Genomic DNA, 16550 nt, shown 5'->3' on the forward strand with positions numbered 1-16550 from the left:
GGTCTAATCGGAACTGTTGCTGCCAGCATACGCCAGTCAGCAATGCCAGATCCGAGCTGCATCTGTCGCCTACACCACAGCTCACAGCAATCCTTAACCCACTGAGCGAGGCCAGGGATCGAACCCACAACCTCATGGTTTCTGGTCAGATTCGTTAACCACTGTGCCACGACAGGAACTCCAACCAAAAAACTGTTAGAGCTCATCAACGAGTTTGGTAAAGTTGCTAGAACTTTTATAAGAAATCTCTTATAAAAGTTTGAGTTTTTAAAGGCCTCTTGTGGCTAGGAAAGACATGCCAAGGGCATGTCAGATTTTATATTACATATTTAGGTGAATTCCTCCAAAGTTACCCAGTTCTTTCAGAGTCCCCCAAATACCTTGAGATTCCTGTAGGAAATTTATCTGACAAAGCTGCTGGCAAGCTAAGAGTTTCCAATCTCTGGAGGGATTAGGTAGAAAGAAAAGATAAATATTTCAATGTTGCTTCCAAAGGTATAATTTACCAGTTGCTGTTAAGTCATAATTAGCTTGAGGGGAAGAATTTCTTTGTGTCTGGAAAATGCAGATTAAAAGCCAGTACTATGTCAGATAGAAACCATGAAAATTATAACCATATTTGCCAGTTCACTCAGTCCAATGTAAGTAATCCTTTTTGACCATCCAGGAGTCCTGTGAACTAGAGATGGGCACTTGCCATCTACCCCTGCAAGAATTGAACTATGAGATGCTGTAGCTGCTGACCCTCAAGACCCCCTGAAAGGAGCTCAGGGTGGAGATCAGGAGGGAGACCCTCTGTGCTCTGGGAAAACTGAGAGAAGGTCATCAGATAGATGTTTTCAGGAGATTTCATGAGCCCAATTCTTGCATCTCCTCATATCTAGAAAAGCAGTAAAATTGTTCATGGTGACTTTTCGTGACTAACAGTAACCTTCATGAGACTACTTCTGCAAAATATGTGCTTCGTTCCATGGACCTCCCCCTTCACTGAAATCGCATATATACTGACATTTCCCCCTACCTCTTTGGAGCAGTATTTCAGAGCTGTCTGAATTACTGTCTCCCGGGCTGTAGTCCTCACTTTGCCCCAAGTAAAACTTAACCCTCAATGTTTAAGTTGTGCATATTTTTTAAGTTGACACCCGAGTGTGTTGACTTAAAATCCCAGAGGTGTTGCTGTGTTTCAGAGTTTGTGTGGCTCCGGGTGAGGGTTTGGTTCTCTTTCTAGGGAACCCCTACCAGGTAAAGAGGGTCCTTTCTTGGTCCCTTTTATTCGGTGAAGACACTGGAGTGTAGCACTTGGGTGACCTGTCCAGAGCCACAGGTTCAGCAGTGGCAGAGGCAGGAGCAGGGACTCCGTCTTGGAAGCTGGGGCTCTTTTCTCAGATCTGACTGCCAAGGCCACCTCTAGAAGTTCTTTACCAAGTGCGCCCTGTATCAGCAGCCTTGTAACATCTAAGGCCTCTGTTGAATGATGTTATCACTGTTGTTAGTTAATTTAGAAACAGCTGTCTCCATGAGGGCACGAGCTGGGTATCTTTACCACACTTGGAATTAATTCTTTTCTTCCCGCTATCCTTCCAGATATTAGTATTTTGTGTAGGTATCTGTGTGCCAGGCATTAGGATATCAGGAGAAAAGGTTGTCATACTCCTGTCTTTAGGGAGCTTAGGGTCAATGGGGGCAATAGACAATTACAAATGCTCCCATCAAGATCCCTCTGGTCAGTGCTGAGAGGGAGGGAGAAGGTTTGATTGTAGGAGAGGGAATGACTGAGGTGGCAGTGAGGCTTAGAGAAGGCTGAGGGAACATATTAGGGACAAAAAGTGCTTAAATCTGGAATGTGTAAAAAACGCCTACAAATTAATGAAAAGGAAGGCAAGAAAACTCGGTAGGAAACTGGCCAGTGACTTTTTTTTTTTTTTTTTCTTTTGTCTTTTTAGGGCCACACCCACAGCATATGGAAGTTCCCAGGCTAAGGGTCGAATCTGAGCTCCTGCTGCCAGCCTACACCACAGCCACAGCAACTCCAGATCTGAGCCTCATCTGCGACCTACACCACAGCTCATGGCAATGCTAGATCCTTAACCCACTGAGCAAGGCCAGGGATTGAACCCACATCCTCGTGGATACTAGTCGTGTTTGTTAACCACTGAGCCACAACGGGAACTCCTGGCCAGTAACTTGACAGATACTTCACAAAAGGTGATATCCAAATGATCAAGAAACATGTGACATGGTACTCAGTTTCATATATTTATTAACCACCAGGAAGATTCAAATTGTTAGTTCAGTTTGAAAAAAGCACGTTTTGTGTTTGCGCATGTATGTACTGAAATATTTGAAGATTTGGTGAAATATCCTTTTGCAAAATTTCCAGTTTACTTTGTTCTGAATTTCTTCCTAAAGAATAAAATGGATTCCAAGATGCTTAAATAAAAGGAAATCCAGTGGGATGAACACATTGAAGTCAGAAATCTGGTTAATAGGAGATGGGGGGGCGAGCCATTGCATTTCTCAGAGTGCCTGTTTCTTCATTTGTAAATTGGGATCTTTCTGTCTTCCCTTCCTCCCAGAACTGCTCAGGTGTTCACAGGCGTGGGAAATGCTCTCAAAACTATGACGGGCTATTCAAATACTAGGTAGTATTTTTACTCTAATCCATGAGGTTTGATTTCTCCTCCACCTTTTCTCACAGAAGCTATTCTAAACTCTTCTAAGAAATTAAAGCTCTGAGTAGGAGGATGTGGAGCAGCTTGCTCCTTGGTGCTTTGAATGGAGAGCCTGTTGCTGGCATGGCCCTGATCCCTCCACACAGGCTGGGGAGCAGGGTGAGTTCCTGCGGCATTTCGTTCTGTGGCTGGGGCCTGGTGGCCACTCTGTGAGTGACGTCTATGTGTTTACTGACACCTGGGCCTGGTGGCAGGGAGAAGGCAGTGCCCTTCACCAGTCCTGGTGAAGCATGGACTCGAGTTAGTGGTCCTGTACGGCTTCCATGCTGGCGAAGTCTGGAGATAGTGCTTTGGGGAGCCTTGTTGCAGGGGGCAATAGCTGGCATACCCAGCTCCCCCTGAGAGAGCCTGGCCAGAGCCGCTGGTGGTCCCGGTGGCTCTGAGAGGCCACCATTTGCTGTGGCAGAGCAGGAGCTGCTCACAGTATGGAGAGGGATTTTCAAAGGTGGATGGGTCTTTTTGGGTGTCTCTACCCAGGATCCTACTCAGCGTTTTTTACCTTTTCCTCATCTGTTTTTCTGCTCTGCAGGAGTTGGAGTCAGAAGCAAAGGTCGATGGAGAGACTGCATCCGACAGTGAGAGCCGAGTGGAAGCTGTCACCCAACCAACTTCTGCAGACGACACCCCAGAGGTCCTCAACCGGGCCCTTTCCAACTTGTCTTCAAGGTAGTCTGGCTTAATGATGCAGGTGCTCGCTGAGGGGCTTGTCCTGTCTCCAGGTGCCATGGAAGACGCGGGGAGGCCTGCCCACCTCACTGACCTCCCCTGCCTTTGCCTGGGCTCCAGTGAATGTCCTCTGGTGCTTAACAGTGACTTTGAGCACCTCCTGGCTGGATCTGCCCCCCGATCCGTGCTGTAGGCTGGCTGGGAGGTGCTTTCTGAGGAGAAGGAGAACGTGGACATTGGGGTGGTTGCTGACACAGCACATGACAATAAATGGTCTTTGGGCTTTGTGATGAATGGGCAGGCTGCTTTCCACCAAGGAGCCCGAGTTTCTAGTTCAGAGTTCAGCTTTCCCTCTCCCACACACATCCATTGTGGACATTCCTTAAATTCTCCTATGAGAATTGAGAAACATCTCAACTTGGGTGAATCCAAGGTTAAAATTTTGGTCTCTTGAGACTCTGGGCTTTCTGACACCAGCTCTGCAGGCAGATTAAAAAGACAAACTGCAAGACTTGAAAACATTATCTAAAAGTATTCCTGTGGGAGTTCTTGGCGTGGTGCAGCAGAAATGAATCTGACTAGGAACCGTGAGGTGGTGGGTTTGATCCCTGGCCTCACTCAGTGGGTTAAGGATCTGGGGTTGCCGTGAGCTGTGGTGTAGGTGGCAGACACAGCTCAGATCTGATGCTGCTTCGGCTGCGGCGTAGGCTGGCAGCTCTAGCTCCAACTGGACCCCTATCTTGGGGACCTCCATATGCCATGGGTGTGGCCCTAAAAAGCAAAATAAAAATAAAAATAATGTATTCCTGTGCATGTCCCCATTCCCCCCATCCCCATTTGTCCCATTGAAAGATCGTATGTGCAGTGGTTCTCAGGTTTCAAATCCCAGCTTAAGCACTTACAGCTGTATGAACTGTGCATCCGTTTCCTCACCTGTACAAGCTAGTAGTGTGGAGGGTTGAATTGATCAATGCATATAAAGCTCTTATAGGAGTTGCCATCATGGCTCAGTGGTTAACAAACCCAGCTAATATCCATGAGCACACAGGTTCGATCCCTGGCCTTGTTCAGTGGGTTAAGGATCCAGCGTTGCCCTGAGCTGTGGTGTCGATCCAGATGCGGATCAGGTCCTGAGTTGCTGTGGCTGTGGTGTCGGCCGGCAGCTACAGCTCTGATTTGAACCCTAGCCTGGGAACCTCCACATGCTGCAGGTGTGGCCCTAAAAAAAAAAAAAATCCTTATAAAAGTGCCAGGTGCGCATGTGTGATAGCTGATATTACTGCTGCATTTAATACTGTTGGCACCATAACAGTGCAGGGGTCGGGCAGTGTAGGATGGTGCCTCAGGAAGAATGTTCATAGTTTTTTCCTGAGACGCCCATAGAAGCCATCCAAGTAGATACAGAAGTAGTAGGCACTACATTGCCCTCAGGACTCTTGTCTGATTCCTTTGGGGTTTTTTTGTTTGTTTGTTTGTTTTTGTCTTTTGTCCTTTTAGGGCCACACCCTCGGCATGTGGAGGTTTCCAGGCTAGGGGTCTAATTGGAGCCATGGCCACTGGCCTATACCACAGCCACAGCAACTCCAGATCCAAGCCGTGTCTGCGACCTACACCACAGCTCACGGCAATGCAGGATCCTTAACCCACTGAGCGAGGCCAGGGATCAAACCTCATGGTTCCTAGTCGGATTCATTTCCGCTGCACCACGATGGGTACTCCTGATTCTTTTGTTAAAACATAAGCTGGTGTATTTTTATGTGGGCCTTGGAGCACCTGTGAGTTTAGTGTGGATGAGGTGATGTCTCTGGTGGCCCTGCTCCCGCCAGCCTATGGTTAGCGCTCATGTCAAGGTGAAGGGGGTACTCTTAGAAAGAATTGACCTCAGGACGTCTCATCCCAGGAACAACCATCCCCTTGGGTTTGTGCTTCACTTCTTTTTGGGTTCCTAACATGATTTCTCCCTCCCCTCCCCTCTAACTTAGATGGAAGAACTGGTGGGTGAGAGGCATCCTGACTTTGGCCATGATTGCATTTTTCTTCATCATCATTTACCTGGGACCAATGGTTTTAATGATGATTGTAAGTGCTTGTTTGTATGTTGTTTTGGTTTTGCCTTCAGTTTTTTTCTACAGGGCTGGTCATTTTAAGTGCCAGGTATTGGGTTGGTTCGGGGATTCACTTGGGGTCCAGGCTCCTCAGACTACATTTGCCCTGGAATAGCTGCGATTCTCACCTTCCGGGAGCCAACTGGAGGGCCATTGGCAGGGGGCCAGTTGTGTGTGGTTAAAGACGTCTCTTCACGTAAAAATGTTATCTTATTGCTTTAGCTGTTTGATTAAACTGGGACCCTTGCTATGATTCTGTGTAACTCTTGGTTTTGTTTCTTGTTTTCCTGGGGCCTCCTTCACAGGCTTAGGACTTTTTGTTAAGAAATCCCAGTCCACAGTGCTTTTCTCTTAGTCTCCCCACTGTCATGGACAGGGTCAGATGTCAAACAGCTGACTGCTGAACGGAGCAGTTGAGACATTTCAAGTATGTATTTCTATACAGAGTCAAAAGTTAATGAGATTTAGTCCTGGGAGGTTCTGCAATAAAATGTTAATTGAAGTTTCAGAAGCATGTACGTCTTGTGAGAAATTGGATCCACTCCATGTGACGTAAAGGGCTTCATTGCCCTGTGGGCTGGTGCGAGGGGAGGAGGAGAGCAGAATCACTGTAGGACTGACATTCTTCCTAAACATGATGGTTTGTCTTAAAGGCCCATGACCTGCTGGTTTCTGTTTCCAAAGATCTTAAGAACTGGGTAGAAGTATTCTAATTCTTTTGTGTCCTGCAGGTGATGTGTGTTCAGATTAAGTGTTTCCATGAGATTATCACCATCGGCTACAATGTCTACCACTCCTATGACCTGCCCTGGTTCAGAACGCTCAGCTGGTAAGCTCTCAAGCCCCACAGGGACCCTTAACAGATTTGGACTGGTGCTTTGTTGTAGGTATTTATAGTCATAGTGGTAGTAAGGGGGTGATGGCCATGGACCTACACAGCACCTCTGAGATCCAAGTATTGCATAGGCCTGGCTGTGTGGCTGGCCTATGAGGAGTGGTTTGGTACCACCCAGAGTCTGGATTCTTTCTCAGAAGACACCAGACTGGCTGCATCTGTGACCGTGTTTATCTTGGTATTTAGATTCCTTAGACTCTGCACAATCCACCCCTCCCCCCTTTTCTAGATCTGTGTGTGTGTGTGTACAGCCAGAGCTGTAGCTGCGGGCCTACACCACAGCCACAGCAACACAAGATCGTTAACACACTGAGTGAGGCCAGGGGTGGAACCCATATCCTCATGGACTCTAGTTGGGTTCGTTACCACTGAGCCAGGATGGGAGCTCTGATCTATATATTTTGGTCCTTTAGCATCCTAGCATCCCATAGGAGTTATCTGGGAGTTGTCAGTGTTGATGTTGCTATCCCTGGGACTTGGCTTCCTCATCCTTAAAACAGGTGGTTGAGGGAGTCTCTGCTGTGGCTCCATGGGTTAAGAACCTGACAGTGTCCATGAGGATGCAGGTTCAATCTCTGGCCTTGCCCAGTGGGTTAAGGATCCGGTGTTGCTGCAAGCTGCAGCTCTGATTCGACCCTTGTACCAGGGATGTCCATATGCCACAGGTGTGGTTGCAAAAAGAAAAACAAACAAATAAATGGATGGTTCAAAGGATTCCTACCCAGTCAGGTCAGTCGTCGGAGGCTCCTGGGGTGCTGGTGGCCAGGAGAGACTGAATGCAGGGCATCTGGGCTCCAGAGAAGCTCTGCTTTCTCTTCCTTAGACTAGGAAAGGGCTTGACTGTCTTGAAGCAAAAACAGAAGCACAGCCTGGGGGGAACAAAAACCCCTCCCAAGAAAACAACAAAAAAATCCAGAAGGAAGGCCTGTAACACAGGGGATGACTGAGGCCCCTTTCTGATCAGAAGCTCTCTGCTGTATGGGTCACACTCTTCTGTTGGTGACACATGGGCAGAACACTCGTAGTCCTGAGAAGCCTTGGGGCAAATGCAGGCCACTTTCACCCTGCTGTGCTGGGACTTGGGCATTGATTCTACCACTTAGCTAGCTGGAGAGTAGTGTTTGGGGCCCCAGCAACTGGGTCATGGCCAAGGGAGCTGACATGCCTGGACTTAGGCTGGACACATCCTTCTCAGAGATGCTTCCTCATCACACAGCCACACAAGCTGTCTTGCAGTCTTCACCAGGCCTTTGGGGGTTAAGATGTAGGTCTCTCTGTGGCTCCTCTATAGCTAGGAAGCAGTATTTTGAATTTTGTTAATATACTCAGGATGTCTGATCCCTGACTGTGGTAATGTTTTTCATGTAACAGAAGATAAACCCAGCATGGGAGTTCTTGAACTTCCACAATTTACTTTTTTTTTTTTTTGTCTTTTTGCCTTTTCTAGAGCCGTTCCTGCGGCATATGGAAGTTCTTAGGCTAGGGGTCCAATTCCAGAGCCACAGCAACACGGTATCCGAGCCGCGTCTGTGACCTACACCACAGCTCACGGCAACGCCAAATCCCTAACCTACTGAGCAAGGCCAGGGATTGAACCCGAATCCTCATGGTTCCTAGTCAGATTTGTTAATTACTGAGCCACAAGGGGAACTCTGAACTTCCACAATTTAAAGAAAAAAAAAAGGGAGATAAAAGCTCTTTGTCCTCTTTTCTGTCTAGATCCTTGTTGCGTGTTTTGAGTGGTTTTTTTGTGTGTGTGTGTGTGTGTGTGTGTTTTTTTTTGTCTTTTTAAGGGCACACCTGAGGCATATGGAAGTTCCTAGGCTAGGGATCAAATCAGAGCTGCAGCTGCTGGCCTATGCAACAGCCATAGCAATGCCAGATCCAAGGCACATCTGTGACCTACATCACAGCTGATGGCAGTGCCGGATCCTTAACCCACTGAGCGGGGTCAGGGAATGAACCGGCATCCTCGTGGATACTAGTTGGATTTGTTACTGCTGAGCCACAACGGGAACTCCTCATTGAGTATTTAAAGTGGGCCACTTGTCCCCATATGTGGACACAACAGTGTGGCTGCAAGGTATACGAGCCATGGCTGCTCCTCCCTAAAGCTCCAGTTGAGGAGAAAGTTCATAAAACATGAAAGTTATTGCTAGTGGAAGATTCTGTGTCAGAGGTAGGTATCAGAGAGGGAGACAGTCTGAGATGAAGCCCAATTCATTGTTTAGTGAAAAGAGCAAATATTTTGTACTGTAGAAATAAATGCAAAGGCGGCAGACATCATGTTAGGTTGTGCAAGTTTATGGGAAGAAAATGGTATTTGGGCAACGAGTGAAAAACTGGGTAAGAGGATGTTGCAGGCAGGGAGAAGAAGGGAGCTGCACAGGTAGGCTGCAAAGCCAGAGAGATTTTGATGAGTGTGCAGGGTTCCTGTCAGGAAGCATATGGAAGTAAGGCTGGGGAGGCAGGATAAGGTGTGTTCCAGGGGTTGTCTTATGGTTTGAGTGTCTAGTTAGTTCTAGGAAACAAAGGGGCAGAATCTGAGTCCCAAGTTTGTGATAAATGGAGAGTAAATGAAAACCATGCATTTCTGTTCTTTTTTTTTTTTTTTTTTTTTTTTTTGCTTTTTAGAGTCACACATGTGGCACATGGAAGTTCCCAGGCTAAGGGTCGAATCAGAGCTTTAGATGCTGGCCTATACCACAGCCACGGCAACTCGGGATCTGAGCTGCGTCTGCAACCTACACCACAGCTCACAGCAACTCCAGATCCTTAACCCACTGAGCAAGGCCAGGGATTGAACCCACAACCTCATGGATACTAGTTGAGTTTGTTACTGCTGAGCCACAATGGAACTCCCAAGCCACACATTTCTAGATAAACGTCTCACCTTCAGTGTCACCAGGGAATAGGGGACTGTGGTCTGCTTGCCCCTCTCTGCGAGCTGCCCCAGGGATCTCAGGGTCGGGTGGTCTGCTCCTCTGGTGCCCAGGGCTTTTTGCCGGTCTCACTCTAAAGGAGGGGCCCTTGGCAGTGACCAGTCTTCTTTTACAGGTACTTTCTACTGTGTGTAAATTATTTCTTCTATGGTGAAACAGTGACAGATTACTTCTTCACCCTAGTCCAGAGAGAGGAGCCTTTGCGGATTCTCAGTAAATACCACCGATTCATCTCCTTTACCCTTTATCTAACAGGTATGCATTAAGTGGCTCACCACTTCTTGTCCCTGTCTTGTTTTTGCAAGTCTGCTGAATTGAAGTTGGGGCATTTCTTGGTTGGTGTAAGGTTTTGATGACATGAACTCTGACCACACAGGGGAGCAGAGAGAGCCGAGGGCTTTGCCTTCCACGAGCCATAGCAATTCTTTACTAAGAGAAATGAAATAAGGGGCTCATGTAGTTGTAGGGCTGGAGTTTGCTGACCTTCCTTGCTGGCAGAGATTCTGATCGAAATAAAAACCACCCAGGAACTCGGGCATAAAAAGGGGCTTTGCAGTTTAGTGGAAATTTTACTGATTTGGGCTAAAAAGACCTGTGACTTCAGAGGAGCTAGGAGCTTACTCTTTGAGTCTCAGTTAGCTCTCCTGTAATGTAGAGCCAAAACAGCAGAGTTACCGTGAGGATTTGATCTTGACAAACAGTTTAAGTGCTCTGTCAATCTAAAACTCAAGACTGTGCAAGAGGTCTAGTAATGTGAGTGTTCTTCATGGTTGCCCGCAAAGCCCTTTTGAGGCATATGAGAAGTTTATTCTGACCTAAATTTCAGCCTGACCTATTTTTCATCAGCTTGCTAGCAACCCTTGGCTCTGTGAATGGCACCTGGCTATTAAAATAGGCTGCAGGGTTGGGGAAAGTCAGAGAGCCCGCCTCAGAGCTTAGGAGCAGCCCCACATAGGGAGGCCAGGGTCTCCAACAGGAATGTGCTCTTTTTTTGAGGGACACTTAGGGGTAAACGTCTCTTTTTTACCCGGGATTTTGGTCATACGGCCCAGTGGGAGAGAGATGCAAGGATGGCCTTGGCCCCATACCAGGTAGGTCCCTCTGCCAGACCTCTATGTTTGAGGACAGAGGTCAGCAAACTTTTTCTTAAAGGTCCAGATAATAAATATTATAGGTTTTTTTTTGCAGGGGGGTGGTCAGAGGGTCTCTGTTGCAGCACCTCAGTTCTGCTGCAAAGAAGCAGCCCTAGACAATATGTACACAAATAGGTGTGGCTGTGTTCCAATAAAATTTGTTTATAAAAACAGACAGCTGGCCTGACCATTGTTTGCCCCTACTCTAAGATCAAAAGCATTTCTATTGGGTGAACTGTGTCCTAAGTTCTGTGTAGTCTTCAAGATTTTAAAATACTGCCTTCCTCTGATTGTCTCGAAGGTTTTATTCCCTGGGGCTGTGGATTTGTGCCCTGGTTAACGGCTGCCAGGAAATTAGCAAAGGACCGCTTAACACAGCTAAAGACTAGGACAAAGATAAATGCGGAATGTGATTTATTTTTGCTCTTTGTCCTCAATCTAGGATTCTGCATGTTTGTGCTGAGTCTGGTCAAGAAGCATTATCGACTGCAATTTTACATGGTAAGGGAGATCTGTGCGTCATTGTCACAATTCCTGGCATATATGAAATTATGCAGAAATTCCACAGGCCCCTTATCCTTTCTGTGATAAATCAGCCCTGGAATGTAGTCTGTTCTTGTGCATCTAGAACCTAGAGGATGAAGGAGGCATCCTCACTGAGCCAATCACTGTTACATCATTTACACCCTAAGCAATCTCTCTACTGGACCTCAGGGTGGCCTGAGGTCAGTAAGACTCAAGGTGAAGCTTCAGGCGTTGCCCACAGATATCCTACCTGCTATGTACTCCCTCAACTTGAGAACATACCCTCTCTGAGTGTCCCAAGCAAAAGCAAAAAACAAAAAACTTACTAAGAAAACACAAGTACCTGGGCTTTTGGAGCATAGAAGGACCAACTAGTGAGCCATGTGGGCTCTGCTTTTGATGGGACCTATAGCTAGGAAACATGGTCAATCCTAGAGGCCTGTTCTATACCTTTTCTTTTTTTTTTTTAACTCAATAAATTTTATTATATTTATAATTGAACAATGATCATCATAACCCAGTTTTATAGAATTTCCATCCCAAACCCCCAGCACATTCCCCCCACCCCCAATCTATCTCCTTTGGTAACCATAAGTTTTTCAAAGTCTGCGAGTTAGTATCTATTCTACAAAGAAGTTCATTGTATCCTTTTCTAAATTTCCACATATAAGGGAGAACATATGACATTTGTGTCTGTCTAACTTCGCTTAGCATGATAATTTCTAGGTCCATCTGTGTTGCTGTAATGCCATTATTTCGTTCCTTTTTATGGATGAGTAGTAGTCCATTGCGTATATGTACCATATCTTCTTTTTCCACTCCTCTGTCCATAGGCATTTAGGTTGCTTCCATGTCTTGGCTATTGTGTATAGTGCTGCAACGAACATTGGGGTGTATGTAACTTTTCGAGTCATGGTTTACTCTGGATAGATGCCCAGGAGTAGGTATACCTTTTCACTTCCAGTAAGATAGGTACGGAAACAAGTCTCTCTCCTACCTGTTTCTCAGCAATTTCCTATTTGGTATTAACTGTTCCAGGGTAAACTGATACACTTTATTCCTCATCTTCTTTTTGCAGTTTGGCTGGACCCATGTAACATTACTGATTGTTGTAACCCAGTCGCATCTCGTTATCCACAACCTGTTTGAAGGCATGATCTGGTGAGTGATGTCAGTGAGGGGTGGTCTTCCTTTTATTTTGCGGGTGTTCTTTTGAATAGGTGGGCTCAGAAATCCTGATTACTGTCCAAGCCAGGGGCTCTCACCTGAGCTACATCGGCATACCCCACAGGCCTGGTTACTGCACAGATTGCTGACCCCCCACTCCTGAGTTTCTGCTTCAGTAGATGTCAGGTGGGGCCTGATAACTTGAGTTTCTAGTACTTTCCCAACTGATGCTTATGCTGCTGGTGAGGACCTACACTTTGAGAACCACCATTATAGACTAAGGTATATAGGGATATTTAAAGAATCAAAGACAGTGCAACTGTATGGCAACAAATTTGAAAATCTAGAAGGAAAAGAATCATGATTTCCTGGCAAGAGGTCAGTGACTAAAAGTCATAAAGAAGAAAACTTGACTAGATCAAAAACAGAAAGAACTTTGAAAATTGCATAAGGATCCACACCTGGAAAAAATGACCTGTGACATCAGTTGAGTTTTCTCTAAAACTGTTAAAGCTGAAAAAAGCATAGGGAAGGAGAAAGAGGAATGATAAACTGAATTTTTTTATGAATATAGAGAAATCATTCTTTTTTTTTTTTTTGTCTTTTTGCCTTTTCTAGGGCCGCTCCTGCGGCATATGGAGGTTCCCAGGCTAGGGGTTGAATTGGAGCTGTAGCCACCAGCCTACGCCAGAGCCACAGCAACCCAGCATCTGAGCCGTGCCTGCAACCTACACCACAGCTCACGGCAACTCCAGATCCTCGACCTGCTGAGCAAGGCCAGGGATCGAACCTGCAACCTCATGATTCCTAGTTGGATTTGTTAACCACTGCGCCACGATGGGAACTCCACAATTTTTTTTTTCGTGCCTTTTTAGGGACACAGGTATGACATATGGAAGTTCCCAGGCTAGGGTTTGAATTGGAGCTATAGCCACAGGCCTATGCCATAACCACCACAGCAACACAGGATCCAAACCCATCTGCGACCTACATCATAGCTCACAGCAATGCCAGATCCTTAACCCACTGAGTGAGGCCAGGGATCAAACCTGCATCCTCATGGATACTAGTTGGGCTTGTTACCATTGAACCACAACGGGAACTCCCATAGATAAATCATTCTAAATATGTTATTTAGAATAGCAAGTTGTCAAAAGAATGATGGCAATGTGTCAAAAGAATGATATAGTTAGTAGATTTTATTCCAGAAATGCCATGGTTTCAGCAGGAAATCTATCACCATTGATAGAAGTCAGTGGGCTGACAAAGAAGCTGTGATTATAGTGAAGCAGTGAAGGTATCTCCTAGCATATATGAAATACTAAAGTATTGGGTAAGATATTAGACTATGCCTCTTTTTCCAGATCTTGGAATGAAGATAAGGTAATGGCCACTGCCTGAGAAATAAATTAATGAAAAACATGTAAAATAGTTAGAACAGAGATTAGCTATCTAAATGTTAGCCTTGGGCATTGTTATGTTTAAACAGTGCTGATGGCCCAGGCAGACACACTCTCCTGCTCTTTCAGAGTTCTTGTTAGGTAATTTTTTTTTCCTTTGGTCTTTTTAGGGCCTTGCCCATGGCATATGGAAGATCCCAGGCTAGGGGTCGAATTAGAGCTGCAGCTGCTGGCCTACACCACAGCCACAGCCTCTGGGGACCTAAGACACCTCTGCGGCTTTTACCACAGCAATGCTGGATCCTTAACCCACTGAGTGAGGCCAGGGATCGAACCTGCGTCCTCATGGATGCTAGTCAGTTTTGTTACTATTGCACCACCGCAGGAACTCCCTCTTGTTAGGTAATTCTAAACAGGGGCTCAGGCTAAGTCCTTGTCTTTAGGGCCAGATACACCACTTGGTTCTAGAGGGAATCTGATCCAAGCCTCTGGTTACTGGTTTTCAAACTCAACCTATAAGAGTTAACTATAGCTGTAGAGCAAAGAGTATGTGCTAGAAGCCTCAACAAAGTAAATGAGGTGGTTGGGTGGATATAGGCAGATACTCTAAACCTCTCTCTTAACAAACAGGAAGTCAGAAAGTATTGCCTAGAGTCGAAGGGCTACTCTAATATAAAAAAAATCAAGATTTTTGTATATTATGTTAAACTGTAATAGAGACTTAAAAAAAAAGTGTCAGAGAGTGGAGAGTGAAGAAAGGAGACATGTGGAAACTGTCCCCTTTTTCTTTTTTTTTCTTTTTTTTTTTATTTTCCCACTGTACAGCAAGGGGGTCAGGTTATCCTTACATGTATACATTGCAATTACAGTTTTTCCCCCCACCCTTTCTTCTGTTCCCCTTTTTCTTGATGGGGATGACCAGACCACCAGCAGAAGGAGGCAGAGAAGAAATCTGGCTGTATGTACTTAGGTGCTGTGGTCTTGCCCTCACTGTTGTCCTGGGGAAATGCAGGGCTTACTAGAGCCTAGTAATAAACAGTTTAAAAAAAGTGTGGTAGGAGTTCCCGTCGTGGCACAGTGGTTAACAGATCCGACTAGGAACCATGAGGTTGTGGGTTCGTTCCCTGGCCTTGCTCAGTGGGTTCAGGATCCGGCGTTGCTGTGAGCTGTGGTGTGGGTCACAGATGTGGCTCGGATCCCGTGTTGCCGTGGCTCTGGCGTAGGCCTGTGGCTACAGCTCCGATTCGACCCCTAGCCTGGGAACCTCCATATGCCACAGGAGCAGCTCAAGAAAAAAGAAGACATGGGAGTTCCCGTCGTGGCGCAGTGGTTAACGAATCCGACTAGGAACCATGAGGTCGCGGGTTCGGTCCCTGCCCTTGCTCAGTGGGTTAACGATCCGGCGTTGCCGTGAGCTGTGGTGTAGGTTGCAGACGCGGCTCGGATCCCGAGTTGCTGTGGCTCTGGCGTAGGCCGGTGGCTACAGCTCCGATTCAACCCCTAGCCTGGGAACCTCCATATGCCGCGGAAGCGGCCCAAGAGAGATAGCAACAACAACAACAACAAAAGACAAAAAGACAAAAAAAAAAAAAAAAAAAGAAAAAAGAAGACAAAAAAAGTGTGGTAAATTATGAAATAGAGAGATGTATTACTTAGGACATGGAGGTAACTACTAGAAGAAGAGAAGTCAGAAGCGAGTAGAAGTGGTTACATTGGAGAATAGAGATAGGAGTGGGGCAAACAGCCCTATCAAGGAACGTTTTATTTTTTCTTTCTTTTACAGTTTAAAATTTTATATTACTTTATAATGAAAAAAGAACAAATGACACTTTATAGAATACCACCTCCATTTAGTCAGTAAGTCATTTAGTATACATTTGAAGGCACTATGTGCCGGGTACTAGTTATGGCTCATGTAATATTTTATTTCTTTTAAACTTACTTCTGCATGGGCAATAAGTACTTATGCATTATTTTGGTCCTGAAATTTATGAATGGCACTGTCTGGTGGACTCCTGAGGTATTATCATCTTGGTAGTGTTGATTCTTCGGTTTATTTCTTAGGTTCATCGTCCCCATCTCTTGTGTGATCTGTAATGACATCATGGCCTATATGTTTGGCTTCTTTTTTGGTCGGACCCCACTCATCAAGGTAAATGGATCCGCCTTATATGGACCACCGCTGTGAGGGAAGGGTGGTGCCTTTACATGAGTAGATCAGCTTGGGAGGCAGAGACGAGATGTAGGTGGTGTATACATCTTCACATCGTCCTGGAGAAACACCAGTAATAAATTCAATTCAAGCAGAAAGCCACAGGAAGACATGATAACCAATCATAGGAAAAACAAAAGAGCTAGTAGAGAAATTGTTTTTATAGACTGTGTAGTCACACTTTTGAGGCTTTGATCTGACTGTGAGTGGTGTCATTTATTTAGTATACTCTTTTATAATATAATTATTTGATTGATTGAAACAGAATGAAAACAAAGTGCTCTCAGGCAGGAAACAGGGAAACCAATCATGGGCATATTTTAGAAGGCGAAGCAGTTAGTTGAATGAGATTTTTAAAAGGAGAAAGATTTTTTAGCAATCATTATTCCCAAAGCCAGAGTTATGAAAACACCTTTTGTTAAGAACTTGCTCTTTGTCCACAGCTGTCCCCGAAGAAGACCTGGGAAGGCTTCATTGGGGGTTGCTTTGCTACTGTGGTCTTTGGCCTTCTGGTAGGTGGTGGCTCCCAGCTGGGTGGGAGATGGGCGGAGGCCTCCCACCCACCTTCAAAGCCCACCCAGGGCTAGAGAGCGGGTTTTCCCAAGGCCAAGGACTCTGTCCTGCTGAATGGTAACCTGCCCTGTAGTGAGGCATGAACACAGCATGGGCAGTGCCAGCTGTCCCTTATCTGCCAGTTTTAAGCAGGGTCTGGGCAGTAGAGGGGCAGGGGTCAGGCACACCTTGTATTCCTCTCATCCTGAGGCCTGGTGACA

At 45.9% G+C, this 16550-nt stretch overlaps 1 protein-coding gene across 1 annotated transcript in view; it reads left to right on the top strand.

The window, feature by feature from the left end:
• The window catches only part of CDS2 (CDP-diacylglycerol synthase 2), a 61650-nt gene that overhangs the window by 39912 nt on the left and 5188 nt on the right, over positions 1-16550 (top strand). The window contains exons 2-9 of the mRNA NM_001166673.1: positions 3262-3398; positions 5381-5477; positions 6235-6332; positions 9456-9595; positions 10916-10974; positions 12077-12159; positions 15630-15717; positions 16221-16289. Of these exons, the coding sequence (NP_001160145.1) occupies positions 3262-3398; positions 5381-5477; positions 6235-6332; positions 9456-9595; positions 10916-10974; positions 12077-12159; positions 15630-15717; positions 16221-16289 (771 nt within the window). The remainder of the gene's footprint in view (positions 1-3261; positions 3399-5380; positions 5478-6234; positions 6333-9455; positions 9596-10915; positions 10975-12076; positions 12160-15629; positions 15718-16220; positions 16290-16550) is intronic.

The sequence above is a fragment of the Sus scrofa genome, chromosome 17 (assembly GCF_054392235.1).
Source record: "Sus scrofa isolate SSC_HxYL_T2T_F1_AM1 chromosome 17, Sscrofa_HxYL_maternal_Yorkshire_Landrace_v2.0, whole genome shotgun sequence".
In the NCBI taxonomy this organism is placed as follows: Eukaryota; Metazoa; Chordata; class Mammalia; order Artiodactyla; family Suidae; genus Sus; species Sus scrofa.